Here is a 23,896-nt window from a genome sequence, read left to right on the forward strand (position 1 = left end):
TGGAAAAATGACTTGAAGACGAAATAAATCTATATTTGTAAGGTGATTTGTGTAGCTTCGGAAGCCAGTACATAGTTGGGACTTTCATTGTATTTGGTTCTGCTTGTAAAGAAGTAGCTAATAGTTTATGTTTGTTACAGATATCGTTTTCTGAAAATGAAGTCAGTTGGAATGTTGGTGAATTCGTGATTTCCTTTTGCAGAACCTCAATGTAAAATCTACGTCAAACTATAATGATATTATTAGCAGCTTTATCAGCCGGGACAAAAACAAATTCCTTGGCTAGTTCTTTTAGTTTATGTTTGATACGAGAAATAGGATTTTTATGGTTGTTGTTAAGAGTTAAATGTTCTTTAAAATGTTGTATACGTATATCAACTATCTTCATTACTGAATTAAAAAAAGAGTCCAAAGATTTTTTGTCAGCTTTTCCCCGTTTTATCCATTTCAAACAGTAAGCACGAAGTGAGTCGTGGATGATATTACGACACTCATTCCAATTAATAATTGACGGGGAACGATATTTAGGTCCTTTACTGAGGAATGAAGGAAGAAACCTATATGTCAATGGGTCGTACATCTTCCTTTCTGTTAAGATGTCTGTAATAACTATGCTTTGATCTTTTTATTTCATAATATGAATCACGGATTCAATGTGGTTAACATCTCGTTGATATAAGATGTCATGATAGCTATATTTAAATGGGTAGGGATTTTCGCATAAATCAATATATGAATGGGGGTGTTTTTCAAACCCCAGACGGACATCTGTACCAAAATTTGTAGGTTGAGACCCCCGTGCATGAAATCCAGCAATGGTTTTGCACAAGCGTAATGTTCCATGTTGTCTCGGTTTTAAACCTGTCAAACATTATTCTGTCACGGACAACCTCTAAGAAAAATATACAAAAACAATAGCAAAAGAAAAGTTTATTTAAACATTACAAACTAGAAATATACTACAAGTGATAACATCTATTAAAACAGTGGACGGAATATGAAAAAGAAATCATGACATAAATGAACATATAATACATACATTTGTGTTTAAAAATTGTAAACATTTTATATACACGACTGCTAATTTTTTTTTATGAAACTTTTTTTTCCATGCATAAGTAGATGTTTATGTTTCCTACATTTTGTTTTGTATACTAAAAAAGTTTGATCTTGCAAATTAGAGTTGCGGATCACCACAACACTTTGTAATACGCAAATATACATATTATTTTTTCAACTAATTCTGTCAAAGAGATAAGACCAATTTCCCTTGAATTTATTACATACTGGGTCAATTTAAATTAAACATTTTCAAAATAAGTCATTTAATCGAAACTAATTATCACATTATCACAGCTTATTGTGTTTTGTTACCCTGAGATTTTAACAGCGTAATTGTGTACTCCTGGACATATTCCCAAATTATATTACATATAAAAAAAGATACCAAGGGGACATTCAAACTCATAAGTCGAGGAAAAACTGACAACGCGATTGCAAAAAAAAAACCCCAAAAAACGAAAAAAGACAAAACGACGTAAAGGCAAACAAGTCCATCAAACGCTTCATAAAAAAAATGAAAGACCAAGCAACACGATGACCCAAATCTGCATGTTTTATATATAAGTAATTGAATACTCATCCAAAATTTAAAAAAAAGATACACACTCTAACCCAGATTTAATTCTTCTGTACGTTTAAGTTTATCATGTTTATATTTACTTTAAGATGACGATTCATTAATTTTAGTGAAGGATGTCTTGCGATGTATCCTTTTTAGATAGATATTTACATTTGTAGGAAATTTGTCTTCAATAATGCTTTATAATAATTTTATTGGATCCATACATATGTATTGTTCTATAAATCAGATGGTTATTGTTTTGTTTTGCTTTTGTTTATAAACTTCCCGTAGGCAGACCTAGCAAAGTATATGTATTGGTACGCGAATCCACAAAAAAATATGCATTCAAAGTAAACATACAATAATGATATGTAAAACTGCATCTGTTAATCCAAATAGGTTCTTTTGCAATTTGTACTGTTTGTGAATGTAAGTTGACGTTCCCAATATTAAAAGAGGCCAACTATTCTAAAAATATTTATTTTAAATGATATTTGCGTTTACATTCTTACCCGTTTTCCTATGATCCAAATCCCTATTCAAACTAGTAAAAAAAATGTGAGGTGCTTTCAACTACATTAGGTGTAAAGTAAATACAATATTACGTTTCATTCCATTTCATATGCTTCTCAAACTTTTTTAACTGACAGAACGTACAGAAAATGTTATGTCTGGCAAAGTATTACATGCATAATGAGGATGAAAGATCAAATAACAGTCGCATGAAAAAATATTTTCTGTGTAATTAAGATCAAATAAAACAGAATGAAATAAAACCTTTAAAAATAAATGTCTATAACAGTTTCAATTCAACGGGAATCATGTTTATTTACATGCAAAGATTGTTCATTTAAATGTTTTTGAAAAGAAAGATGCCGTCAGGAATAAAAATGAAAATTCAAACTCTAATTATTTGTATGCTATTCTAAAAAAACGCACACCTATTATAAGGTTTTAGATATATAGATTATTAGTTTTTGCCTGTGGGAACTGGGTCAACAAACGCATGCTTAAACACGGGTTTCTGCACGGAATCCGGTCTTTTTACTGCATCTGGATATGGCCTAAAATGAAAGTTTGTTAAAATGAATCTATTTTGTCATCTTTGAATTTATTCGAATATATAAGATACGATTGATATATATATAAACATAATTATCATATTGATTAAAGTCCGCAGTATACATGTTTTCTTAATAACGTTAGTCATGTAAGCTTTTATAACAAAAACTCGTGGAAACAAATAAATAAAGCAACGTGACCAGAACGTAAGAAATATTAAAGTTTTATGAATTTTAAAATATATCTGCGTTATGGTTAAACTTACTTGACTTTCGTCTTCTTTGGTTGCATTAATTTGAAGAAAACGAAAAGAACAGCTATAACAACAGCAATTCCTACGATGACACCGGCAGCTATTTTCGCTTTATCCGTGCTCTTTACTCGACCTGCAAAAGAAATACATTTTATAATACATTCGATCATGCTGTGTACAAAACTCATCATCCAGTTTATGTCAGCCTGTGGTTATTTCTTAAATATCAATTTCGACTACCCCACAAGATAGCATAAGGTTTTGTTGATATACACCACTGCTATCTGTAAAAAATAAAATAACAAAATTACCGAACTCTTAGGAAAACTTAAAACGGAAAGTTCCTTAACAAAGGGCAAAATCAAAAGCTAAAACACATCAAACGAATGGAAAACAACTGTCACATTTCTGACTTTGTACAGACATTTCCTTATGTAGAAAATGATGGATTAAACCTGGTTTTATAGTAGCGTAAACTCTCATTTTTATGACAGTCGCATGCTTATTTATAGTCTTTGTCAATGTACCACGTTGAGATGTTTTATTGCCTTGCAATTAGAAAAAAAACTTAGGAGAGGAATTTGAAAATTCACTTGTTTTCCAATTCTAAAAAAGCGGCCATATTTGTAATGTTGATGTTATTATTTTCCAAATACAATATTGTTTACACAACCTAGAAAAATAGCAGCTGAACAAATTAGTCATACTTATCGATTTCGTTTTTGGAAAACGCACATACGGGTATTGGAAGAGAAAGATCGAGGACGAGAACTTTCTAGCAGTTTTAGTCTCCAGTAGCTTAGATATATGGGCATACTTTATCTGTCTTCTAGAAAACTGTATGGCATATCTATCAGTATCAATGCTATTACTCAATTAGGATTTTACTGTTTATCTTTAAAAAAAATGATATATGAAAGTACACAGCCGAGTGTTTCTTGAGTAAATAAACTCATCATAAATACCAGGATTAAAATTTTGTACGCCAGACATGCGTTTCGTCTGCATATCACGAGCTAAGTTCAATTAGTTGGTCACACATTTAATCAGTTAAAGGACATAAACACATTATACTATATAGAGGAGGAACCAATGTGTTCATTATTGAGAAGTAATGTCTCATGTAGATCCATCAATAAGTCACAAATTAAATTTAAAACACTTTTTATTTCTTTGACTGAAACTTTTAGAACATATAGAAAATAGAGTGACATATCAGCATCTTTATAGTCGTTATCAACATCCTGTCTGTTAACAAGATATTTATCGAAAATAATTATTTTAGCATTTATGATTCTCATTTCGTAAAAATACTTCAATATTAAAACAATATATGTTATAAAAATGGTTCTTCTGGTTTACTTTTACGACATATGGTCTTTTTAGGACAAACTAGGTTGGTTCTCATGCAAAACTGGTTTGACCCAATCATATTCAAACCAACGCCAGGCTAATAGACTATGTATTTTACGTTTAAGTTGGTCTTCGTTTCTACATTTTTTGCCAAGGGTTTGGTGATGGTGGATTGGTGTGGACTATTGTACTATTCAATATACGTGGTGATTCCTGTTATTTCATTCTGTGTATTATTTGATATAGTCAAGTTATTTAGCATCTCCTTAGATACAATATGCAATATATGAAAAATAAGAAATCCCGTAAGGAAACAGTTTTAAACATTCTAATCTGCTAGGTGGAAAACTAATGACATGGTTGTCTATTGTTTGGCTCCCTGCATAAGAGGGCTGTTCTGAGCATTGCAAAACGTCGTGTCTTCCTCTACGAAATCTACTTTTGAGGCCAGCCACTTATATAAAAGTTTAGAAAGGCATGTTTTATATCAGCAGGTAAAGTAGCTTCCATTTAGTACCTGGCAGCATGCTATGATATTGTCTTGTTTTGAATTGCATTTTATGTCATCCAAAATAGTGTGTGTATTCCGTTTATATCAATTACTGTACTTTGTTTTTTGTATTATGCTCTGTTATTAACATTGTGGTACATGTAGTCCACTGAGTGAAAATAAAAAGGGGAAGCTGTAAAAGTTTAATATCTAACAAAAACCTGTTTCACCCATCAAATGTTTAGTATATATATATATACGGACAGTAAAAAATAATACCTATACATGTTTTTCCATCATGATGAAGTGTATATCTATCACGGCAACTACAAACAAAACTGTCATTTGTATTGGTACACCCATGTTCGCATTTGAACATTTCATTACCAAACATTTAGGTAAATTGTTGAATCAAAAGCAGTCAAATAAGGTATTTTGGTTGATAATTGATTGATTGATTGTGTTGTTTTCATAAAATATAGTTTCAACTATTTCATATCAATATATTTTCAATATCTCAGGCGTACATATATTAAGAACCAAAAGATGGTTTAAACATTATTTTCCTATTTTGAGTTTTTTTTTCATTAAGGTGTAGGTCATGTTTTTTAATTATCTGAAATGTAATCCACATTTTATTTCATGCAGAATGAAAGTGGGTGTCATCCAAAGGTCAATTATTTAGGACGATTTGCATCATTTAGACAAATATGTCAGCAAAGCGTTTCATCAAATAATAATGTTACCTTGTTTGGTATTTTACAGTTATTTTTTTCTTGTTTACTTTATAATTCTTACAAACGTTGTATGTTTGTTTGCTAAATTGTCATTTCATTCATTATTATTATCATAACTGTATCTTCGGGATTTAAAATATATTTATTCTTGAAATAGGTTCCCCGGGGATTCAACCTAGCTAATGCTGCCACTTTCAATATTTATTTCAACCCAGAAGAAAAATTAATGTATAAACTAGAAAAGGTTAACTTTGTTAATTTCATATCTCGAAACTGTTTCGACGATAAAGCTTCAAATGTCCATAGGTTTGTAAAATACAAAATTAAGACAGTAAGTAAGGTCATTAAAAAACTGAAATTGATTTTAATGAAACTTACATTGTAATTATCATTTACATTAACTTTTGCATGTTTGTTTTTCTCCATTAACCAGACTTTATTTATATAAATGTTCAAAAGTTAATTCCTTGAATATATGCGCCTTTATCATACTTTTGTAAATACACATGATACATTACCAACACAACCGGAAACGTCTTTTGATCCTGTTGCTGACGTTTTAAGTCCTGATCCACAAGCAATACATTTTTGCTGATTCTTTGAGGGCTGATACATACCAATATCGCATAACGAACACATTCCATTGCCAAAAAACGTACCAGGGGGACATTCTGCAACGACAAAATATCATTTTGCATTAAATTTTCTGTCTTGCCTCTTTACGTAACTTCAAATATCTTTTTAGTATTGTTGAAGTCGTAACATTACGTTCTTTATTTAACCAAATTACTATCTGTTGCGAATTAATTGTTTCTTAGGTCACTGTGGTATTGATTTTTAGATTTTTTTTATTCTTAAGTTACTTAATTCTTGTTTTCTTTCATCTTTGAGCAAAAAAACCTATGACGTTTTAGGCGAAAACATACTATATGTAGACATTAACATTTCACAGTGTTAGTAAAAACGAAGTAAATTTACCTTTAACAAATACCTCGGCGTCATTTGAGGAGACATTAGCAACAACATTTTCTGCTAAACATTTGTATATTCCTCCTTGAATTTGTTGAATATTGTTTAGCAGAAGTACATCTTGATTGGCACTAATAAGGAGAGTTCCATTGTGATACCAGCTAATTCTAGGTCTTGGGTCACCTATTACATTACAAATTATATTGATGGATGATCCGAGAAGAGCTATTTGATTCGGATCCTCAATTGAAACATTTGGAGGTACTGCGCAAAATACGTTAGAATAATTTAGTCTAGTTAACCATTCGGAAACTTCGACTAGAAGTCTGTTTGTATCTTTGATTGATCTACTGCTGTTAAATAGAAGCTCTGAAAACTGATCTTCAAGGATAGCGGTTGCATTTCTGCTGTATTCTATATCAGGAAGTGTGTCATCATCAAATAGATCATGGAGATTAGAAAACGAGTATAAAACGCAGTCCTTAAAATCATAGCATTCTGTTTCGTCAAAATAGTCTCTTGAAGTATTCGTCATTCCATGAATCCAGTGATCAATTACAGATATGGAATCTTCATCTGCCATCTGTGTATCAAGAAGCTCTGCTGCAAAACTGGTAGCATTTGCCATTTGCGAGAGAGACGAATCATCCGACAACATATCTGTAGCATTTTCAATAGCATTTCGTATATCCTCATCTGTAAGGTTGAATTCTCGCAGTGCGTAGTCGGTGCTTATTCCAAGAGACTCCGCTGTTAAGTTGTCGGCTGTTATTGGGATATTCATGTCATTGATCGTATTTTGTAGATTAATTACGTCATTAAGAGCAGAAGTGGATTCATTTGTCATCATATAAAGGCTTTCAATTGATTCTGATAAAAATGAATATGTGTGACGAAATGATTCACAATTAAAGGCAAAGTATTCAATCTGTGTTTTAAATTTGCTTTTGAAGTGTACTTCAGAACTGTCATCAAAATGTTGAAAGGAACCATTTGTTTGTTCGTTAGAAAAATATTCCGACTGATTTGTCACATCCCTTTTATAAATGTGTATTATGTGATGCAATTTAGACATTGATTTATACAAAATTGACCTTCTTTTGCGTTTTCCAAATATGTCTCCCACGAATTCCAACAAGGTTTTAATTGTAGATTTAGCTATTCTCCACATACTGACTGCTGGATATCTAAAATCAAATTCAAATGTAAATTCATGCCAAAGGAGGTGGAACGCCTGAAGTTCGCACGATACTTCAAAGGCAGCTTTGTCTTCAGTTGAAAGTTCAACCTCAAATCTACAGTTCCTGACATCAAGTAGGGATTGAAGACCATATTTCACAATTAAATCAAATACATGTAATGCTGCTCCTACAATAAACTTAACGGCATCAATGCCAGACTTTGCAATTTCAAGAACCGCTTTAGCGGTTTCCAGACCAAGTTTAGCAACTTCAAGGACACCTTCCGCCAGAACAAGAACGACTCTTGATTTGTCTACTACAAATTGAGCAACAGATACTGCAGATTTAGCTACATCTAAAGCCAGTATTGGAACGCGGACAAAAAGTTTAACAGCTTCTAACGCAACATACGCTACTGCCCGTACAGCTCGACATGCAACATTAGCAAGCATACATGCTACATTTGGTATTCGCCACATACAACTGGTGGTTCTGATGCATGGATAACGGAACCATCCCTTTTTGCACATTCTGAACTTTATTCCAGGGACACATATCTTACGGCAAGTTTTTATTTTGCACAAATTATTCAAGTGTTTTTGGGCTTTATTTAGTTTTTGGATTGCCCTTTCAAAAGGACCTTTCGCACGGTCTAAAGTGTGTTTTGCTTGGTTCATTGAAGACACAGCCGCATCAAAAGCAGAATTACAATTCCGTACCTTTTGTTGAGCCCCTGTTAGTTTTCCTTGAACTTTGGAAATGCCATGTTGTGCAGATGTTAACTTATCTTTCGCTGCATTTAAACGTTTATTTGCAGCATCAGCTGCCTTTTGTGATAAAATTCGCAATCCGTCTAGATAACTTCCTCCAAAATCATGCTCTCCTCTTTTTACCACTAGTTCTCCTCTAACAGAAAAAGTTAGATCGTACCAATGTTTTCCTAGTTCTGTAGAAAGAGATAGTCGAGCAAAGTATACGTTCCATAAATTTCCGTCAAGTGCTATAAACAACTTATTATTGCTGATGAACAAGTCACCTGACGCCTTCATTCCCAAGACTGCAGCATGTGCGCGTAAATGGGCGACAAACTTATTCGATGTTGTACTCAAAGCAATACTTAAAGAGGAACTGAGTTCAAATTTAAGAAAATATCCTAAACTTTTGTACTTTCCTAAACTCGGCATTTTCCCTAATCGTTTTTGAATGGTAGCTCTGCCCAGAACTTTTATAGATGGTTCACCATTCAAAAGTTCATACAACCTTTTACTGCAAAGACCCAGTCGGTCAACTGAATATATAAACTCAATGTCCATTTGCCCAAATCCTAATCTTATCAGATACAAATCGACCGAAAATCTTAGGCCGAATCCATCGAAATTTTTAATGGCAGTGAAAACTTGACCACTAACTTTTGACAATAACTTATCGACATTATGACTTATGATTTTTTGTTCTTCTTTGATAAACCTAGATATGTTAGAGGCAACGACATCTTTCTCAAACTCTAACAAATCTAGAACACCCTGTCCTTTTCTTTTAAAACTGTCAATGTAAGTGGTCCATATATTACCAGCAATATTAGATATGTGTTTTATATCAAGCTGTCCACTTTTTATAACATTTGTTAGCATTTGAACAAATGACAGTGTTAACATCTGCAAGTCTCTCAAAAATGTGCGAACGGTATTAGACAAGTCCTTCCCAAATCTTTTAATTAAATCTATTAATACATCACCAAATCTTTGTATTGCTGCACTGAAATCCTCTATATCAGTCAGAATATTTATCGTATTGTTTGTTGTCGGAATATGGTTTGGACTCGTAGTAAAAAATGCATGCAATCTTACATTCATATCAAACACCCAGTCTTTTACAAGCGGAATATCTCGGAATGGATTTAAATTCGTCATGAAAGATAAAAAGACGCCTTCTGGATTAGCACCATTTCCACACCAAGTCCGTTCCTTTTGTCCTGAAATATATAAAATATATCGATGATATATTTCACCACGTACATGATATATTTTAACCACGTACAAATAAAACTGTACGATCTATACTTGATCAGATAAATACTTTTTTGTCTTTATTTTGAAATCACTTTATATCATAAATGATCGCAGTAAGAGTTATCTTTTTGCAATGTGTCATTTGTTTCGAAGCTGTTTCATTGACACAAAGCCCACATCTTTAAAACAAAACCAATATAACGATAATATTGAAAAAAATGAGAAATGAGTTACTCGTCCATGTCATTATCACTTTTAACATTGTGTAAATCGTGAATAAGATTTCATCACAGAAAATCTCATACAAAATGTCAGAAGTATTTTTCACGAAAGTATGGAACTCATTAACATCGGAAATGGGCTTACCATTATTATAATTAATTACGCCAGTGACATTAACCATGGAATTCATTTTTAATAAACCTACCTAATATACGGCTAAATCATATACCTTTCGAACGCATATCATCTGTACTATCTTTTTTGCCCGGTTTTCAAATATTCGGAATGTGCAATTTCATATCAAGATCAAAGGTCAAGGACATTTTTTTAAGAAATCATCATTTTTGCATATTATGTCAAAACACTACAACGAAATATAAAAGCAAACACTACAGGGGCTCAGGAATTGTATCCAATCCTTAAAATTACAAAGTTTCAAAAATCTTTAATAGGAAAAAACTGCCTAACTACGTGTTACCATATACACTTACATGGATTTGTGATTAAAAACGCAAAACGAAAACAATATTCATTCGAGTATTGAACAAGATTAAACTTCTTAAAATGTTTCACGCTTATTCAACCAAACCAGCAGTAGAATTATTTCTGGTTAGTTTACAGTATGGAAAGGACGACCAAGTACTTCCAAATGCAACGAAAACTTATTTCAACTTAGCCATCGATTTAAAGCAAGGTCAGGTTTGCATATCTCTATATAAATTCGCCTTTTTTTGGCATATACATATTGTTTCCCCAAAATAATAGGATTTTTTAGAGCAATTTTATCATTTCTAGATGATATTTAAGAATTGGATTTGTTGGGGTAAATATCACATGTATCACGAGATTAACTCCTTAATTTGCTTTTGTTTTATACTCATTTAATTCAGATCTGTTATATTCATACTATTTTAGGAAAATAATTATCATACATATACAAGAACCTGAAAAGGTTGTTTCGCTTATTTTTTGCAAAATTTACGAATGTTCATTTTTTACCTTTGACCTTGATTTAACGGAAATTTCACTTTACGAATTATCGACGATCGTAAAAAGTACACATACCGGGATAATAAGCTTCCAAATGGTATATGATATAGTCCTATATTAGATGGGTGCATTAAAGTCGTTAACTACGAAGCTTTTCGAAAAAAATGTCACTCCCTAATTTGTTTTATTCTGATTTTAAATATAGTAAGTTTAAATTTCTGCACGAGAGTTATTTTGGAGAAGAAAAAAATTATTAGCAGAAAATGTGTAACAAGACAAGGGATATTAATCAAAATCGAATATAATGTTAACTGACGATTTCAACATTACGACTGATTGTAATACATGCGTAGCAGAAGACACACTCCATGAGGACTCCACTTGGTCTCGTTCCTTTTGGAGTTCATGCGATTCCTTCAGAGTCATTTTCTTACCTTGACTTATATCCTTTTAATCGGTTTATGAGAAATGAACATCGGTAAAGTATTGTTAATATAACATTAACGATATACATTTCTACTGCAACAACTAACCATTTCGAAAATTTAAGTCTCTTCATAGGAACTAGAAAAACCAAGTAGAATGGTAGAAAAATCTGATAAAACAAAGATAAGAGACTTTTTAATTGACGATATACAAATAATATGAGATTCAGTCATAGCAACTAGATATAGTTCGAAACTCTGCAAAAATAAAAGTTCGTATTGTGCAGATTGAAAAGGAGCTGACTGAACATTGATTGATTAAAAAAGACACCTTTGGGCAGTGCAAATTTGAGCTGTTGCTTAAATGTAGAAAAGAGGCGGAAGATACCAAATTGATATTTTAACGCACAAGTCAAAGACAAACTGACAACACAATAGCAAAAAAATGAAAAACAACGCAAACAACAGTCTACAAAACAAAACATAGAAAAAGACTAAGCAACACGAACCCTACCAAAAGTCAGGGTGATCTCAAGTGCATCAGATGAGTAAGCAAATCCTGTTTCGTATATGGAACCTGTCATGTTGCCCATTTTAGTACATATTCGGTGATACGTCTCATTGTGTGATCTCACATACCAGAAAAGAGGACGTGATTGCGGTTACATAGTCACCAAACTTTGAATTATTTAGTGAGAGCATATCATCTATAAAGCGGAAAGTGAAAGATAAAGGATAATGCTAGCTTCTTTCCATTCTAAATAAGATGTTCCTGTATGCAATCTGACTAATATGAATAAAGGTTTTGTCGGCAATAAGAGGAGTACAGTTGGTTCCCATAGGAATGTCAATTATTTGTTACGTAACAAATTTGTTGTAAATCAAGAAATCGAGTAGAAATGTAAACGAACGACTTTAATGCGAGGTTAATATGCTTGCCCCTACCCAGTTCTATCATAAAATACTTTAAGGATCACATTAAATGGAGGAAATTGATAAATGATTTTATTCTTAAACGGTTATTCTGATCTTAACAACATCTGAAAACAATGCAATATTAAATCATGTTCAATCTTTCATTCAATTTTCTCATTTATCGACCGTGGTAAAATTAAGTACTTTTTAGACCATTCCCTTGGGGTCAATTCAATATTGTTCAGTAGCTTTTTAGACAATTCGGTATGCTGTTAATGTGTACAGGTAAATAACAACTACTGATCAGTCTGAAAAAAGACTGAACCGATGTAATTGACTGCAACCCAGAAATTTATTGATGGAGTAGTACATTATGATAGCGAAAATTTAAATAAACAAAGACAATACCTCCAATTGACAAATAAGCTTCTATGCTGGCAGTCACTATGTCGTTAAGTGCTAAGGTTACATTCTGGTTAAACATTTTGAATGTGAATGCAGGTGTAAGACCCAATTCTTTAATCTGCAATAAGGCGTTCCATTCGTCAACAAATAAACCCGTCAGCAACTAGAGATAAAATAAAAACTAAATAAAAACGTATTACACACTGCACACTTTCTAATGCTTGTAGTTTTAGTGAGTCTACAAAAGACTGATCAGAGATGCTCGTATCAAACAAGTTATTAAGGCCAAATAAAGAACGAAGCTGAAGAGCATAGAGGACCGAAAGGTTTTGCCAATGAATAGGGTGTAGTGAATGCATTTTATCGTTTTCTCAAACACACACACTATTAATGAATAATTTTAAACATATCATCTCATGTATATAGCTCGTTTCATGTGTGTCCATTCAAAAAAATGCATTTCCCAAATCAATTTGCTTTCAATGGCGACGTAGCAAATAGAAAATAATAGAACATTACTTATATTTTTATATATTTGAAAACCATTCTTTCGTTGACGTTTTTTCCGTTTTTCTTTTTTTACCATGGAATTGTCAGTTTATTTTCAACTTATGAGTTTGAATGTCCGTTTGGTATATTTTGCCTCTCTTTCATTAAGCTTAATCATTATTCATTATAAAGCCATTGCCTCTTTTGATTTGATCGAACTTGTACGGACCTTGGCACTACAATGATGTTCTAATTTTATTCCGTGTACGTAATCAATAGTGTTTTCTACTGTCATTGTTACGAGTTTTGGCAGTTCCTTTGTTACGGGGACTTTTGAGACATGAGTAATATAAATATTTAATAAAAGATCCAGCGTCATGTAAACTATAAGTGCTTCCATTTTAAAGGTTAAAGATTATTGATTTGGATACTGTTAACCAACTAACTCTTGCAAGCAATTTATTTTTGCGACTTTCGCGAGTAGAAAATAACGCGAATATAAATCGTCGCGAAATCATGGATCTTTCCTTATCAAACTACATCAAGGCAACTTGAAAATTGCAAAAATAAATCGCCGCGAAATTTACTAGAAAGGGCTCAACGCGAAGTAAAATATATCCGCGAAAATAAGTTGGCTTACAGTAGTTCCATTTGATTTTAGAATGAGTCTTTACTTTGCAAAAGTACTCACAATATAGTCACAACCGGTTTTTATACCTTTATTTAAGCTATGAAAACTCTGAACCAGACTGATTATATAAAATGACCAATGTCTGAGAGGCTACACATAGTTTAAATTGGTTTTATTTATTTAGAAATGTTACTTGTTTGTGAATGTTTGCCTGTTTTTACTTATTTTTCATATAAGGAGACCTACGAATGTTTTGAATTAAGTGATTACCACTAAAATTTATGTTGATATGGATATATTTTACCATCTTGGAATGCAAATCTTATGTAAACTATGAAATTAATCGATCAAGTAAGAGTTAATGCGGACGAAATTGCAAATAAATGATAACATTAGCTAGCTATCGTTAACCTAGCATCGTCAAACGAATGGACAGGTATTCCTTTCATATCGTAATGAGATAGGCAAAATGAATTAAACGATATGATTCTCATTCATATTCGTCGTACGTCATAACGGATAACACAACAATAAATTTTAACACGAAATTACAGCACGAATATTATTAATGTTCGTTTGTTCTAGTTCGTAATTTATTTCATTATTCAACAAAAACCTTTTTTTGTAGTCCTGTAAAGTGATTTTCATATACGAATTGTATATGAAAATCACTTTATTTAGTGCAGTGACACATATTCACATTAGGTTATATTTCGGAAAACGTTTAATTAAGAATTTATTTTGGGAAAGTGTATATTGGAAAGACTACTGTTTTTACTCTCATACTTCTTAAATTGAACCTGTATCTTATTATTCATGTTATTATTCGTATAATTTATACATTATATAAATTAAATATTGATTATAGTTTCATACATTTGATATACTTGGCCCTGCTAAGAATATTTCCGTCTTTCCTTTGATTTTTAAGCTGAAGAAGTCTGCTTTAAATCCCCATTCGAAGTTACTATGAAGCCATACGTTAGCAGATGGAAAAATGCTGTAAAAGTAAAAGTCAAATTAAATTAAAATCAAATACAGCCATAGAAAGCTTTTCATTCAAGAAGCAAAGGATAAAAAAAAGAATACCATTAATTTTGTTTCAAACACTTTTTTTAATATTTCGGTTTGAACATTCCATTTTGTGCATTCCTTATGGAAGTAAATCAACAAAAGCGAGTCGGAAACATCAAATCGATAAAGTGTTTTTTTTTTTTTTAGCCCAGGTTGATACTGCTGCTTGTTAACTGCTGTTTCACATGGATTTAAAAAGGTCTTTAGTAGGTAACGCGGTACTGACATTATTTGTATCATACATGAACCTTTAATAAATTTCTCGTTGCTAAATTTAGATTGTTTTTACGAAACTAAGTTCCAGCTCCTTCGAACAATTTGCACTTAAATGAAAATAAAAACATTTGGGACACTTTTTGACATATAGCTCATTATGTTGTTAAGCATTTATACATCGTACATTTTAAAATGTCTCGCTTCGAGCGTTCCAGTTTCTGTGCTGCGGCACTGTCATATTCTAAACATTACTTTCATTGATTATCCATTGATAAATTTAGAAATTTGTAAAAAAAACTAAGGTTTCAACTCCTTCAAGCATAGTTAACCTAAACTGGAATTGACTATTCTTTTAAAAAGTAAAATTACAGAAACATCGAACTCCAAGGGATACTGTTCCTTAGCTTCTCGCGTATTAAAGTACCCATACTTTTTTAGTATTCAAATTTTCCTGTTGAGGGTTAATCTAATAAAATGTTTCGGAAGCATCAACTGTATGAAGACTTAGAGTTATTTCATTTTATTAATATGTAAAATGAATACAATATTTGTTATACGTTATATTTTTTTTCCCATACATAATCAGTTACAATTAACAACAAATATTGTTTCGCTATAGCACGTATGGTTTGGACCAATAAAATATAAAACAACTAATGTATGATGAATGATTGAAACTATGATCGAGTACTTACGGGTATTGAAAAAAATTATCTCCATTCCATGCAACCATTTGTTTTTTACTGTGAGTGACATCTATGGTTTTAGCCAAAGACAATCCTACCCCATAAGGTCTAAATATCACTCCATTATTCTGATGTAAAGATTTGAAGATGTCAAATTTTTCAAGAAAGCTGCGCGATTCTGGTGGTATGAGCAAAAATGCTGTTCCTCCATTATCCTGACAAATGTCAACCACAAAGCAAAATTTATTCCCCGCAAAAGGGGCTGGTAAATGGACTTTGTTCTCAAATAAAGATATTGACATATTAGTTCCAAACCTAAATACACTGTATAAACGTTCGTCGTTAACTGGAGCCACTTTACAGTCAGACATAGCTCTCAATTCTTCTCCTTTCATCAAGTCCGTTTTTAAATCAGTGATTGAGAGTCCTCTTGTCCCAGATTCGCTGAAACGAACCCAATTTGGTAACACTCCGTACAGTTTGTCAAATACTGTTGGTACAAAAGATGCAATTAAGGCATGTACATCCCTTGGTGTAGTTTCAAAAAATAAACACGTATGATTTCGTCTATTGTATAACTCAATTCCATTTGCTTTAGAGTACTTCAAAGATCCGAAAATTAACTCGAAATTAGAGATAGTTGAAATCACTTCTAACCCGGATATTGAAACAGGCAATGAGAAATCTCCAGATTCAACAAATACAATTCCCATGGTAAAATATATGCTTGAATTATTTGATAGTTTATACCAAGACGATGTCGAAGACAAAATAATATTTTTTGTTATTCCTTTTTCCCCACATGATGCTAATTCGAGCACAGCACATCCTTTGGGTAGCAAACGACGTGCTAATTTATGAACTTCAAACAATGTGTGTTGTAATCCACCAGTTGCGGGTTTTTTCCCTAATAAAATAAAAAAAATTAAATAAATTAAGTGTTTTTATATATAATTATGATTCATAATGAAGAAATGCGAATTTAACCGGTTCTCTGTTTTGAATGAACACTGCACAACTTTAATGAAAGTTTTCTTATACATTAAATCGTATTATTACCACTAAGTTGACTAATTCAAATATTGTAAATTCAGAAATTATTGCGAGATTTTTATCAATGCGAATAATGCGACTGGTCAAGAATAGCAATAATTAAGAACTCGCATTCTGACATCTGATACTTATATCTGTTTTCGGAGTTTCCTGAAATCGCATTATATCATCTCGCATTATTGTCCATTCTTAAAATATCGTTTTACCCAATAACTCTGTAGGAGCAGGAGCACAATCCCGTTAAAGAAGTTCGTATAGTGGTCAGATACACAAGAGTAATGTATTAATTGTGATATATCATTGCCATACAAAGGGACAACAGGCATGTTAATTACTGCTAAGAAATGTGAAGTTAACAATTGGAAATTTGAAAATCACCAAGTTTTTAATAGATTCTAGTTTGAAGTCGCCTCTTTCCGTCAACATCAAGGAAAGACTAAAATATGAAGCAAACCTTCTAGTTTCGGTAGTATCCTTAATTTCTAGTCCACTTGGATATATGAGATGCATCCACTCACGGAAATAGACATTATTAACATATCATGAAGTGATAATGAAAAAAATTCAACATTTTTTTGAGGAAGCTCTGTGTGAATTCTGTTTCATTTGAGTACAAACACAATTCTTCTAATAGAGGTGCATAATAATCACAAATTGTAATACTGACTCTCTTTAACAATACTTAACAAATATATGTTGTCGATCAAAAGGTCCACTATTTTGATGATATAATTTTTTTATAAGGATTGTTGTGACCTCAACGCATCGAGTATACAAACATGTGATATTTTATAGCTTATTATGGCAAATTTATATTGCTGAATTGGCCTTTGACGATTTCGCCTACTCTGCTTAGGTACTTTTATTATTGTTAAATGTATATTTGACTGACTTTTTCAGCATAATTTGCACTAAGTCTGAGGAAGGCAATTCTTGAAACGCTTAAATTGTAATCTGCCTGGTGAATTTCTATTAAAGCTCCATGTAACTACTTGTATTGGTTGTTTCTCACTTATAGGATTGAACAGTAAAATTCTACAATTTTGTTTCTAAAACATAACCTTTATATTGTATTATATTATACATGTTAAACAACTGAAAAACGTAAAAACAAAAATACCGAACTCCAAAAACCTTTATATGAACAGGGTATTTCGAAAAAAATGCTTTACCGACTGATGACGGTTTTTTCATAGTAAAGCTATAAATTACCTTCAAGTTGTTGATATTAAGCGATACAGGTGTTCGGTTTTACATGCTAGTGTTAAAACAAAGAGGTCAATTTGTGTCCTAAGCCTAAGTTTTGAGTACTGCTGGTTGTACTTAACATTTAAGTCTATCGTTTGAAGGATGTGTCATGTTATGATAAGCTTCGTAAATCGTATATTGTTTAGTTTTAGTGTGTAAGACTAGCTTTGTGTAAAGAAGAAGAAACTTTTTCTGGTACAAGTTAAAAAAATTTCCAGCAATCATTGTGTCAGGGTCAAGCAAAGAGCTTTTAATTACTTAGGGTTTCCTCCCCCGAAGTGTTATCGAATACATCGTTTCTTGGTTCCATATGTTTCGTTATATTTCGACAGCAGATTTATGTTATGTTTTATTTTATATCGCTACAAACCAGTAAAAGTCTGAAATGGCCTATATCTGTACTCGACTGTACTGATTTTTACTCGACCAGTCTGAATTGGTTTGAAATTTACTTGATATTACTCGACTGTAGTCTGAACCATACTTAACAGTCTGAACTGGTACTCGACCTTTACTCGACCAGTACTTAACCATTTTATACGAGTCTGAACCATAATCGACATAGTCTTAACCATTCTCGACCAAGTCTGAACCATGCTCGACCTAGTCTGAACCATACTCAACCAAGTCTTAACCTAGACCTTTTTTTTGAATCTATCTATTGTATTTCATCAATTTAGGAACTGTTATACATATATATATATATATATATATATACACAATGTATATCACATTTGAAATTAAAATAAAACAAGGTAATCAAATTTCTGGTTGGATTAAAAAAATATCGTGTAATAAACTAAGTTTTCGTTAAATGAATTTTTATATACATGATATCATGTTCACATTGCTCTATGTACATCAAAAATACTAGAACTTTCAACCATTATTCAAATATCTTAAATGTTATTAAGATTTATATTTATCAAAATATATATAAAATAGTAATAAATGTTAAAATTCACACCTTTCTTTTGTAAAACCAAGAATTTAATATGATAATAATAATAATATTTTCATAGCAATCCTTGATAACCTTTTAAAAAAGGAAATACATTCCAAAGTTGCAGTAGAAATTTATTTTAATTAAATTTATATACGTTTTGTCAAAATTAAAGACATGGCATACAAGAAGCACTTTAATAAAGTTTAATTACCTTAGTACAGGGTTGTTTTACAGGTAAAAAGAAAACCCTATTTTTCTTAAACTCATGTATTACTTATCTAGTGAATTCAAAAGGCCTTGTTATTTAAGTTTTACAGGATGTTGTAATTATCTATGGATGTTATTTAAAATTTATTACTCTCTGACCAGGTGTGATCTTTTTTAATCAGTGTGCCCCAAGCAGGATGTATTACTTTATAGTTTACCCCTAATCATTTCTTTAATTTTTTATCCATTTTTAAAATATATATATATCCCAAATTATAAATAGGAATAGATTTATTTCTGATGTAAGGTTAAACAATGTTAGTGATTTTGTTGGCTGTCATTACCTCATTATTCATTATTGTATGTAACCATGCAACCTAAGTAGTTTTTATTTAGGAATTTAGGAAAATCAAGTTTTGTTTAAAAAAAAAACACACATGCCAAAGAACCTTGATAAGGTTTTATTACCCTCAGTATAGGTGTGGTTTTCAGGTAAAAGAAAGTCTTTTTATTAAACAAGACTCAGACTTTAAAATTAGATAATTTAACTATCTCGAATTGATAAATCTAAGAGAATCATGTAAGGATGTAAAAATCTGGTTTTATATATATCTTTATTTTATTGTGGCTGTTGTCATGTCAGTTAAAAAGGTTATTTTAACAATCAAAACTAGAAAAAGTAGAGGTTATTTGGTCAAGTATGGTTCAGACTGGTCAAGTATTGTTCAGACATTTGGTCGAGTACGGTTCAGACTGAAGAAATAGGTCGAGAGCTGGTCAAGTATTAATCGAGTACAGGTCGAGCAAAGGTTAAGACTGTTTCAGACTGGTCGAGTAATAGTTGAGATAGTTTTCAATAGCAAAGATAAGGGTCAAGTACAAATCAGTACAGTGGAGTATTGTTAAGACTGGGTCGAGTGATAGTAAGTAAAATTCAGACCAATTCAGACTGGTCGAGTAAACATCAGTACAGTCGAGTACAGATATAGGCCATTTCAGACTTTTACTGGTTTGTAGTGTATGTATATCGAATAAAACACGTGTTAGTCAGTCAAAGCAGAATAGATAAGATACCTTTACTTTTTTGTTGTAAAACTAATGCAGATGTTAAAATCTATCATATAAATTGATGGACTGCGCAAGGCATACGCTATTCCCAATATGAATAGTAAGGAGTAAATCTGCATTTAACTAGCAACTCGTACTCGTGTAACACCACGCAAAAAGGTATTGCATTCGAAAAAAGTGAAAATACCCTTGTAAATTTATACAATAGCAGATGAAATATGTATGGCTCTTTTTTTTATATGTAAAAACAAATACCTGAACATCTACCATCAGAGTTCAACGATTGTCCTTTTTGACACTGACACTGATAGGAACCAGGTGTATTGACACATATGTCATCACAACCACCATTAATAAACAAGCATTCATTGACATCTAAAAAACAAACCTTGCATTGAAATTTTATTCATTTTAAACTTTTAAAAAATGAGAATTTGTGATGTGTATGTTTCATAAGTATTGATTAGTGTATTATCAAGCAAAACTACCCATAGCTATAATTGTGGGTTTCTTAACACTGTCATTATGTTAGAGTTATATATCTCATACATACATTTTTTATAGTTGAGTAATACCGTTATTATAAAGAAGTTGTTTTTTTTCAAATTACATGCAATGCAATCAATTTTGAACAAAGTTTAGGATTGCGCTGACTACTCGGAATTAAAAGGAACAGAAGATAAATGAAGGAGAACCAAAACTCATAAATCGAAAAGAGATCGAGAAAATCATGATAATCATGATAACGAGAACTCGTCGATACTGAGATTTAAAAATAAGAAAATATAATTTTGATAAATACAGAGATTTAATAAGAGTATAGATTACATATACCGTGTCTGTCTAAGTATTTCAAAACGAAAAGGCAACAATCTTTTAAAGCAACTTTTACATAAAGTATGATTCAATTATTCCGATCAATATCAAATAGGAGAGGTATACGATCTCAGGCTACCTCTGTTGAAAATATTGTACAGAAAACGTATACTGTATCTTTCAAGTGAGCTTAAATTCTGCCCCAAATAACTTTGTAAAAAATATAGATTGGTCTGCTACCATTTACGATAGTAGAGAGGAATACAAAACTCAAAGCAAACAAATTGTATAAGTAAAACATGAAACACGTACCATTTTCACAGTGTTGTCCATCAAACCCGGGAGCACATTTACAACTGTAAGATCCAATGTTATCTATACAACTGCCAACATTGAGACAGGTAACACCAGCACAATTGTCAGTATCTACAATGAATCATACAGTTATTGCTTCTGTTATTGTAATTGTGTAACATATAATACTGTCTATTTTTTAAAATGTTCACAACAAGACCATCCATAAAATATCGACATTATTTGATAACGACCAAGTAAATAATTTTTTTTTCAAACGATGCTCGTGCATAGTTATTGCATCTAAATCGACAAGCCAATATGAAATTTGGGGAAATACTTGTTTTCTTACTTGTCATGTGCATACATTAACCTATTTGTCTGACGTTAATCTCTTGATTTAACTGTAGAACCAACTGACCCTCTGTGTTTACTTCGTTAACTTCAGTTCAACTTTTAACTTACGATCTTTTCACCTCTCAAAAACTAAATTCCATTGAGGGTTCGAACTTGCTTGCATTTTCTTCAATAGTCACCATAGATTTAGGTCTGTGCATGATATCGCTTGACCATAAAGGCTGATATACATTAAATGATAACTTATATTATTATAGAGATAGAACCAGTTATTCGGACCCTGAAAGAACATACAAGAAAAAAGGAAGAATATGCAGAAAAGTAGCACATATTTTAAACAAAATAAATCCTGTACATAGCTGTAGCTTTGTAAATTGATAAAATATTTGGGTAATTTTAATACTTTTAATAATAGTAATTGGGAAGGGAAAAAACCGTGCTGAAAGAAAAGGTAAACAAAGGTAGAAGTTAGATAGTTAATTGATTCTGAAAGAAAAAAGTTTTATACATAAAATTATTTAACATGTTTCACAATTATTATGACAAAGTTTAATTAACAAATATAAACGCATTGGAAAAAACAATCATTGCTCTATTGCATGTCTATCGTCTCACTTATTTTTCACGTGCTCCGTGATTATTATTTACTAAGGTTCGGTAAACTTCGGTAATAAAACTCGAAAATTAAAGAGAAGGCAAGCTTTTACTGAATGAGATATTAGTTTGTCGATTACATGTTAGGGATTCGTAATAAATGTAAAAATAAATGTGCATAGAGGACTTTGTAAAGTATATATACATGCATTGGCTTAATAATTTTCTTAGCAGTATAATTTAAGGAAACTCCTTTCATATTACTTTAGAGGAACAATATCTTTTTCAGCACTGAAAAAATGCATAGCCAATACAAAGCATAAACGTAAAATCACCTGAGCAAGATAGTCTATCCAATGCGAGTTGGTATCCAGATCTGTAGCTGCATCGATATGAGCCAACAGTGTTCGAACAGAAATGGGCGCATTTTGAATTCGTTGTACATTCATCAATATCTAAAAATTATAAAAAAGAACTTGAAAACAGACTATAATTTGATATACATTATATTACATTTATGAAATATACAGAGACAGGTGTTTTAACAACCTGGTAACACCCCATGATCACTTCAAGCACCGTTCATAATTCTATAAATGATTACTGAATGTTGAATACTAAAGTTCGACATGAAAGTTCTTTTAATTTTTGCTTTCTGATTTGTTCTTTTCTCTCTCAAAAATCATCCACAAAATGTAAAAATAAAAATATTTTTTATAGATTAAATTAAGATAAGAGATGTGGAGATCTTATATATGTATTTACCGTCGCAACGTTTCCTGTCAGAACCTAACTGAAATCCATTATTACAAGCGCAGTGGTAGGACTGGTATTCATTCACACATGTTTGGCCACAACCACCATTATGTAGTAAACATTCGTTTATATCTGAAGAATAAAATAATCAGAACATCTTCAAAGGTAGAAAATAAAAAAAGTATAAGAGAAGTAACAGAAAGACTAAAAGAAAAACAACATCAAACGACATCAAGATGTCAATACTCGGACAACATACTTACGGTAAGTCAAATGTTAAATCGCCCCATATTATGCAAAGGTGAATCATTTGGCTGATGTCATTATATACCCGTCACCTTCGGATATGTACAGCACATCCTCTAAAGGGCAAGAAGTGAGTAGCTGAAGAGTTGTGTTTGCTCGTGCAATTTCAGTGAACGAAATTCTTATCAAATTGTTTTTTTTTTCCGCATCTTCTGGCTTAATTGATTTGGTTCCCCTTTTCCCGACAACAGTACAACATTTGTCATCAATATTTTAATCATCTGTTTACAATATAGCTGTTGAGGTTAATACGAATGAATTATGTGTCTTTACATTATTAACGTACGTGAAGTTGGTTCATAATATAAAAGTAACCAGTTCTCGATAATTTTATATTAAAAACATTTTTTTATCATAAATTTTAATTTAGGCATGCATTGAATATGATAACTGCAATGGAAACAACATTTATTAATTGTCTGTGAAGTAGGAAGTAAAGATTGACATATCTTATGATTAAAGGAAAAATGAATGTCTGTTACATGTTCTTGAAGTTTACCTAAATTGACTTATCTGAACG

The 23,896-nt window shown here is 31.7% G+C and overlaps 1 protein-coding gene and 1 long non-coding RNA gene across 2 annotated transcripts in view; one reads left to right on the top strand and one right to left on the bottom strand.

Moving 5' to 3' along the window:
- LOC127724832 (uncharacterized) overlaps positions 1-23,053 on the top strand; it is a 35,741-nt gene extending 12,688 nt beyond the window's left edge. The window contains exon 2 of the long non-coding RNA XR_007992747.1: positions 22,604-23,053. This is a non-coding gene — a long non-coding RNA (uncharacterized LOC127724832). The remainder of the gene's footprint in view (positions 1-22,603) is intronic.
- On the bottom strand, positions 966-8,093 carry LOC127724683 (uncharacterized). The gene is made up of 4 exons (XM_052231732.1): positions 6,498-8,093; positions 6,038-6,190; positions 2,952-3,072; positions 966-2,688 (listed from the first exon to the last, which is right to left on the bottom strand). The coding sequence occupies exons 1-4, from the start codon at positions 7,657-7,659 to the stop codon at positions 2,595-2,597; spliced, it is 1,530 nt and encodes a 509-aa protein (XP_052087692.1). The 5' UTR covers positions 7,660-8,093; the 3' UTR covers positions 966-2,594.
- Positions 23,054-23,896: the final 843 nt, after the last annotated feature.

This window comes from Mytilus californianus, unplaced genomic scaffold (assembly GCF_021869535.1).
Source record: "Mytilus californianus isolate M0D057914Y unplaced genomic scaffold, xbMytCali1.0.p SCAF_14, whole genome shotgun sequence".
Taxonomy (NCBI): Eukaryota; Metazoa; Mollusca; class Bivalvia; order Mytilida; family Mytilidae; genus Mytilus; species Mytilus californianus.

Bases quoted from the DNA above. Each gene is read 5' to 3' on its own strand.
- LOC127724683 (XM_052231732.1), bottom strand. From the start codon at position 7,659: ATGTGGAGAATAGCTAAATCTACAATTAAAACCTTGTTGGAATTCGTG. The intron at 6,191-6,497 runs GTAAATTTACTT...TTGTCGTTGCAG, and splicing joins CGCCGAGGTATTTGTTAAAG to AATGTCCCCCTGGTACGTTT. The intron at 3,073-6,037 runs GTAATGTATCAT...TTTCTTTTGCAG, and splicing joins AGACGTTTCCGGTTGTGTTG to GTCGAGTAAAGAGCACGGAT.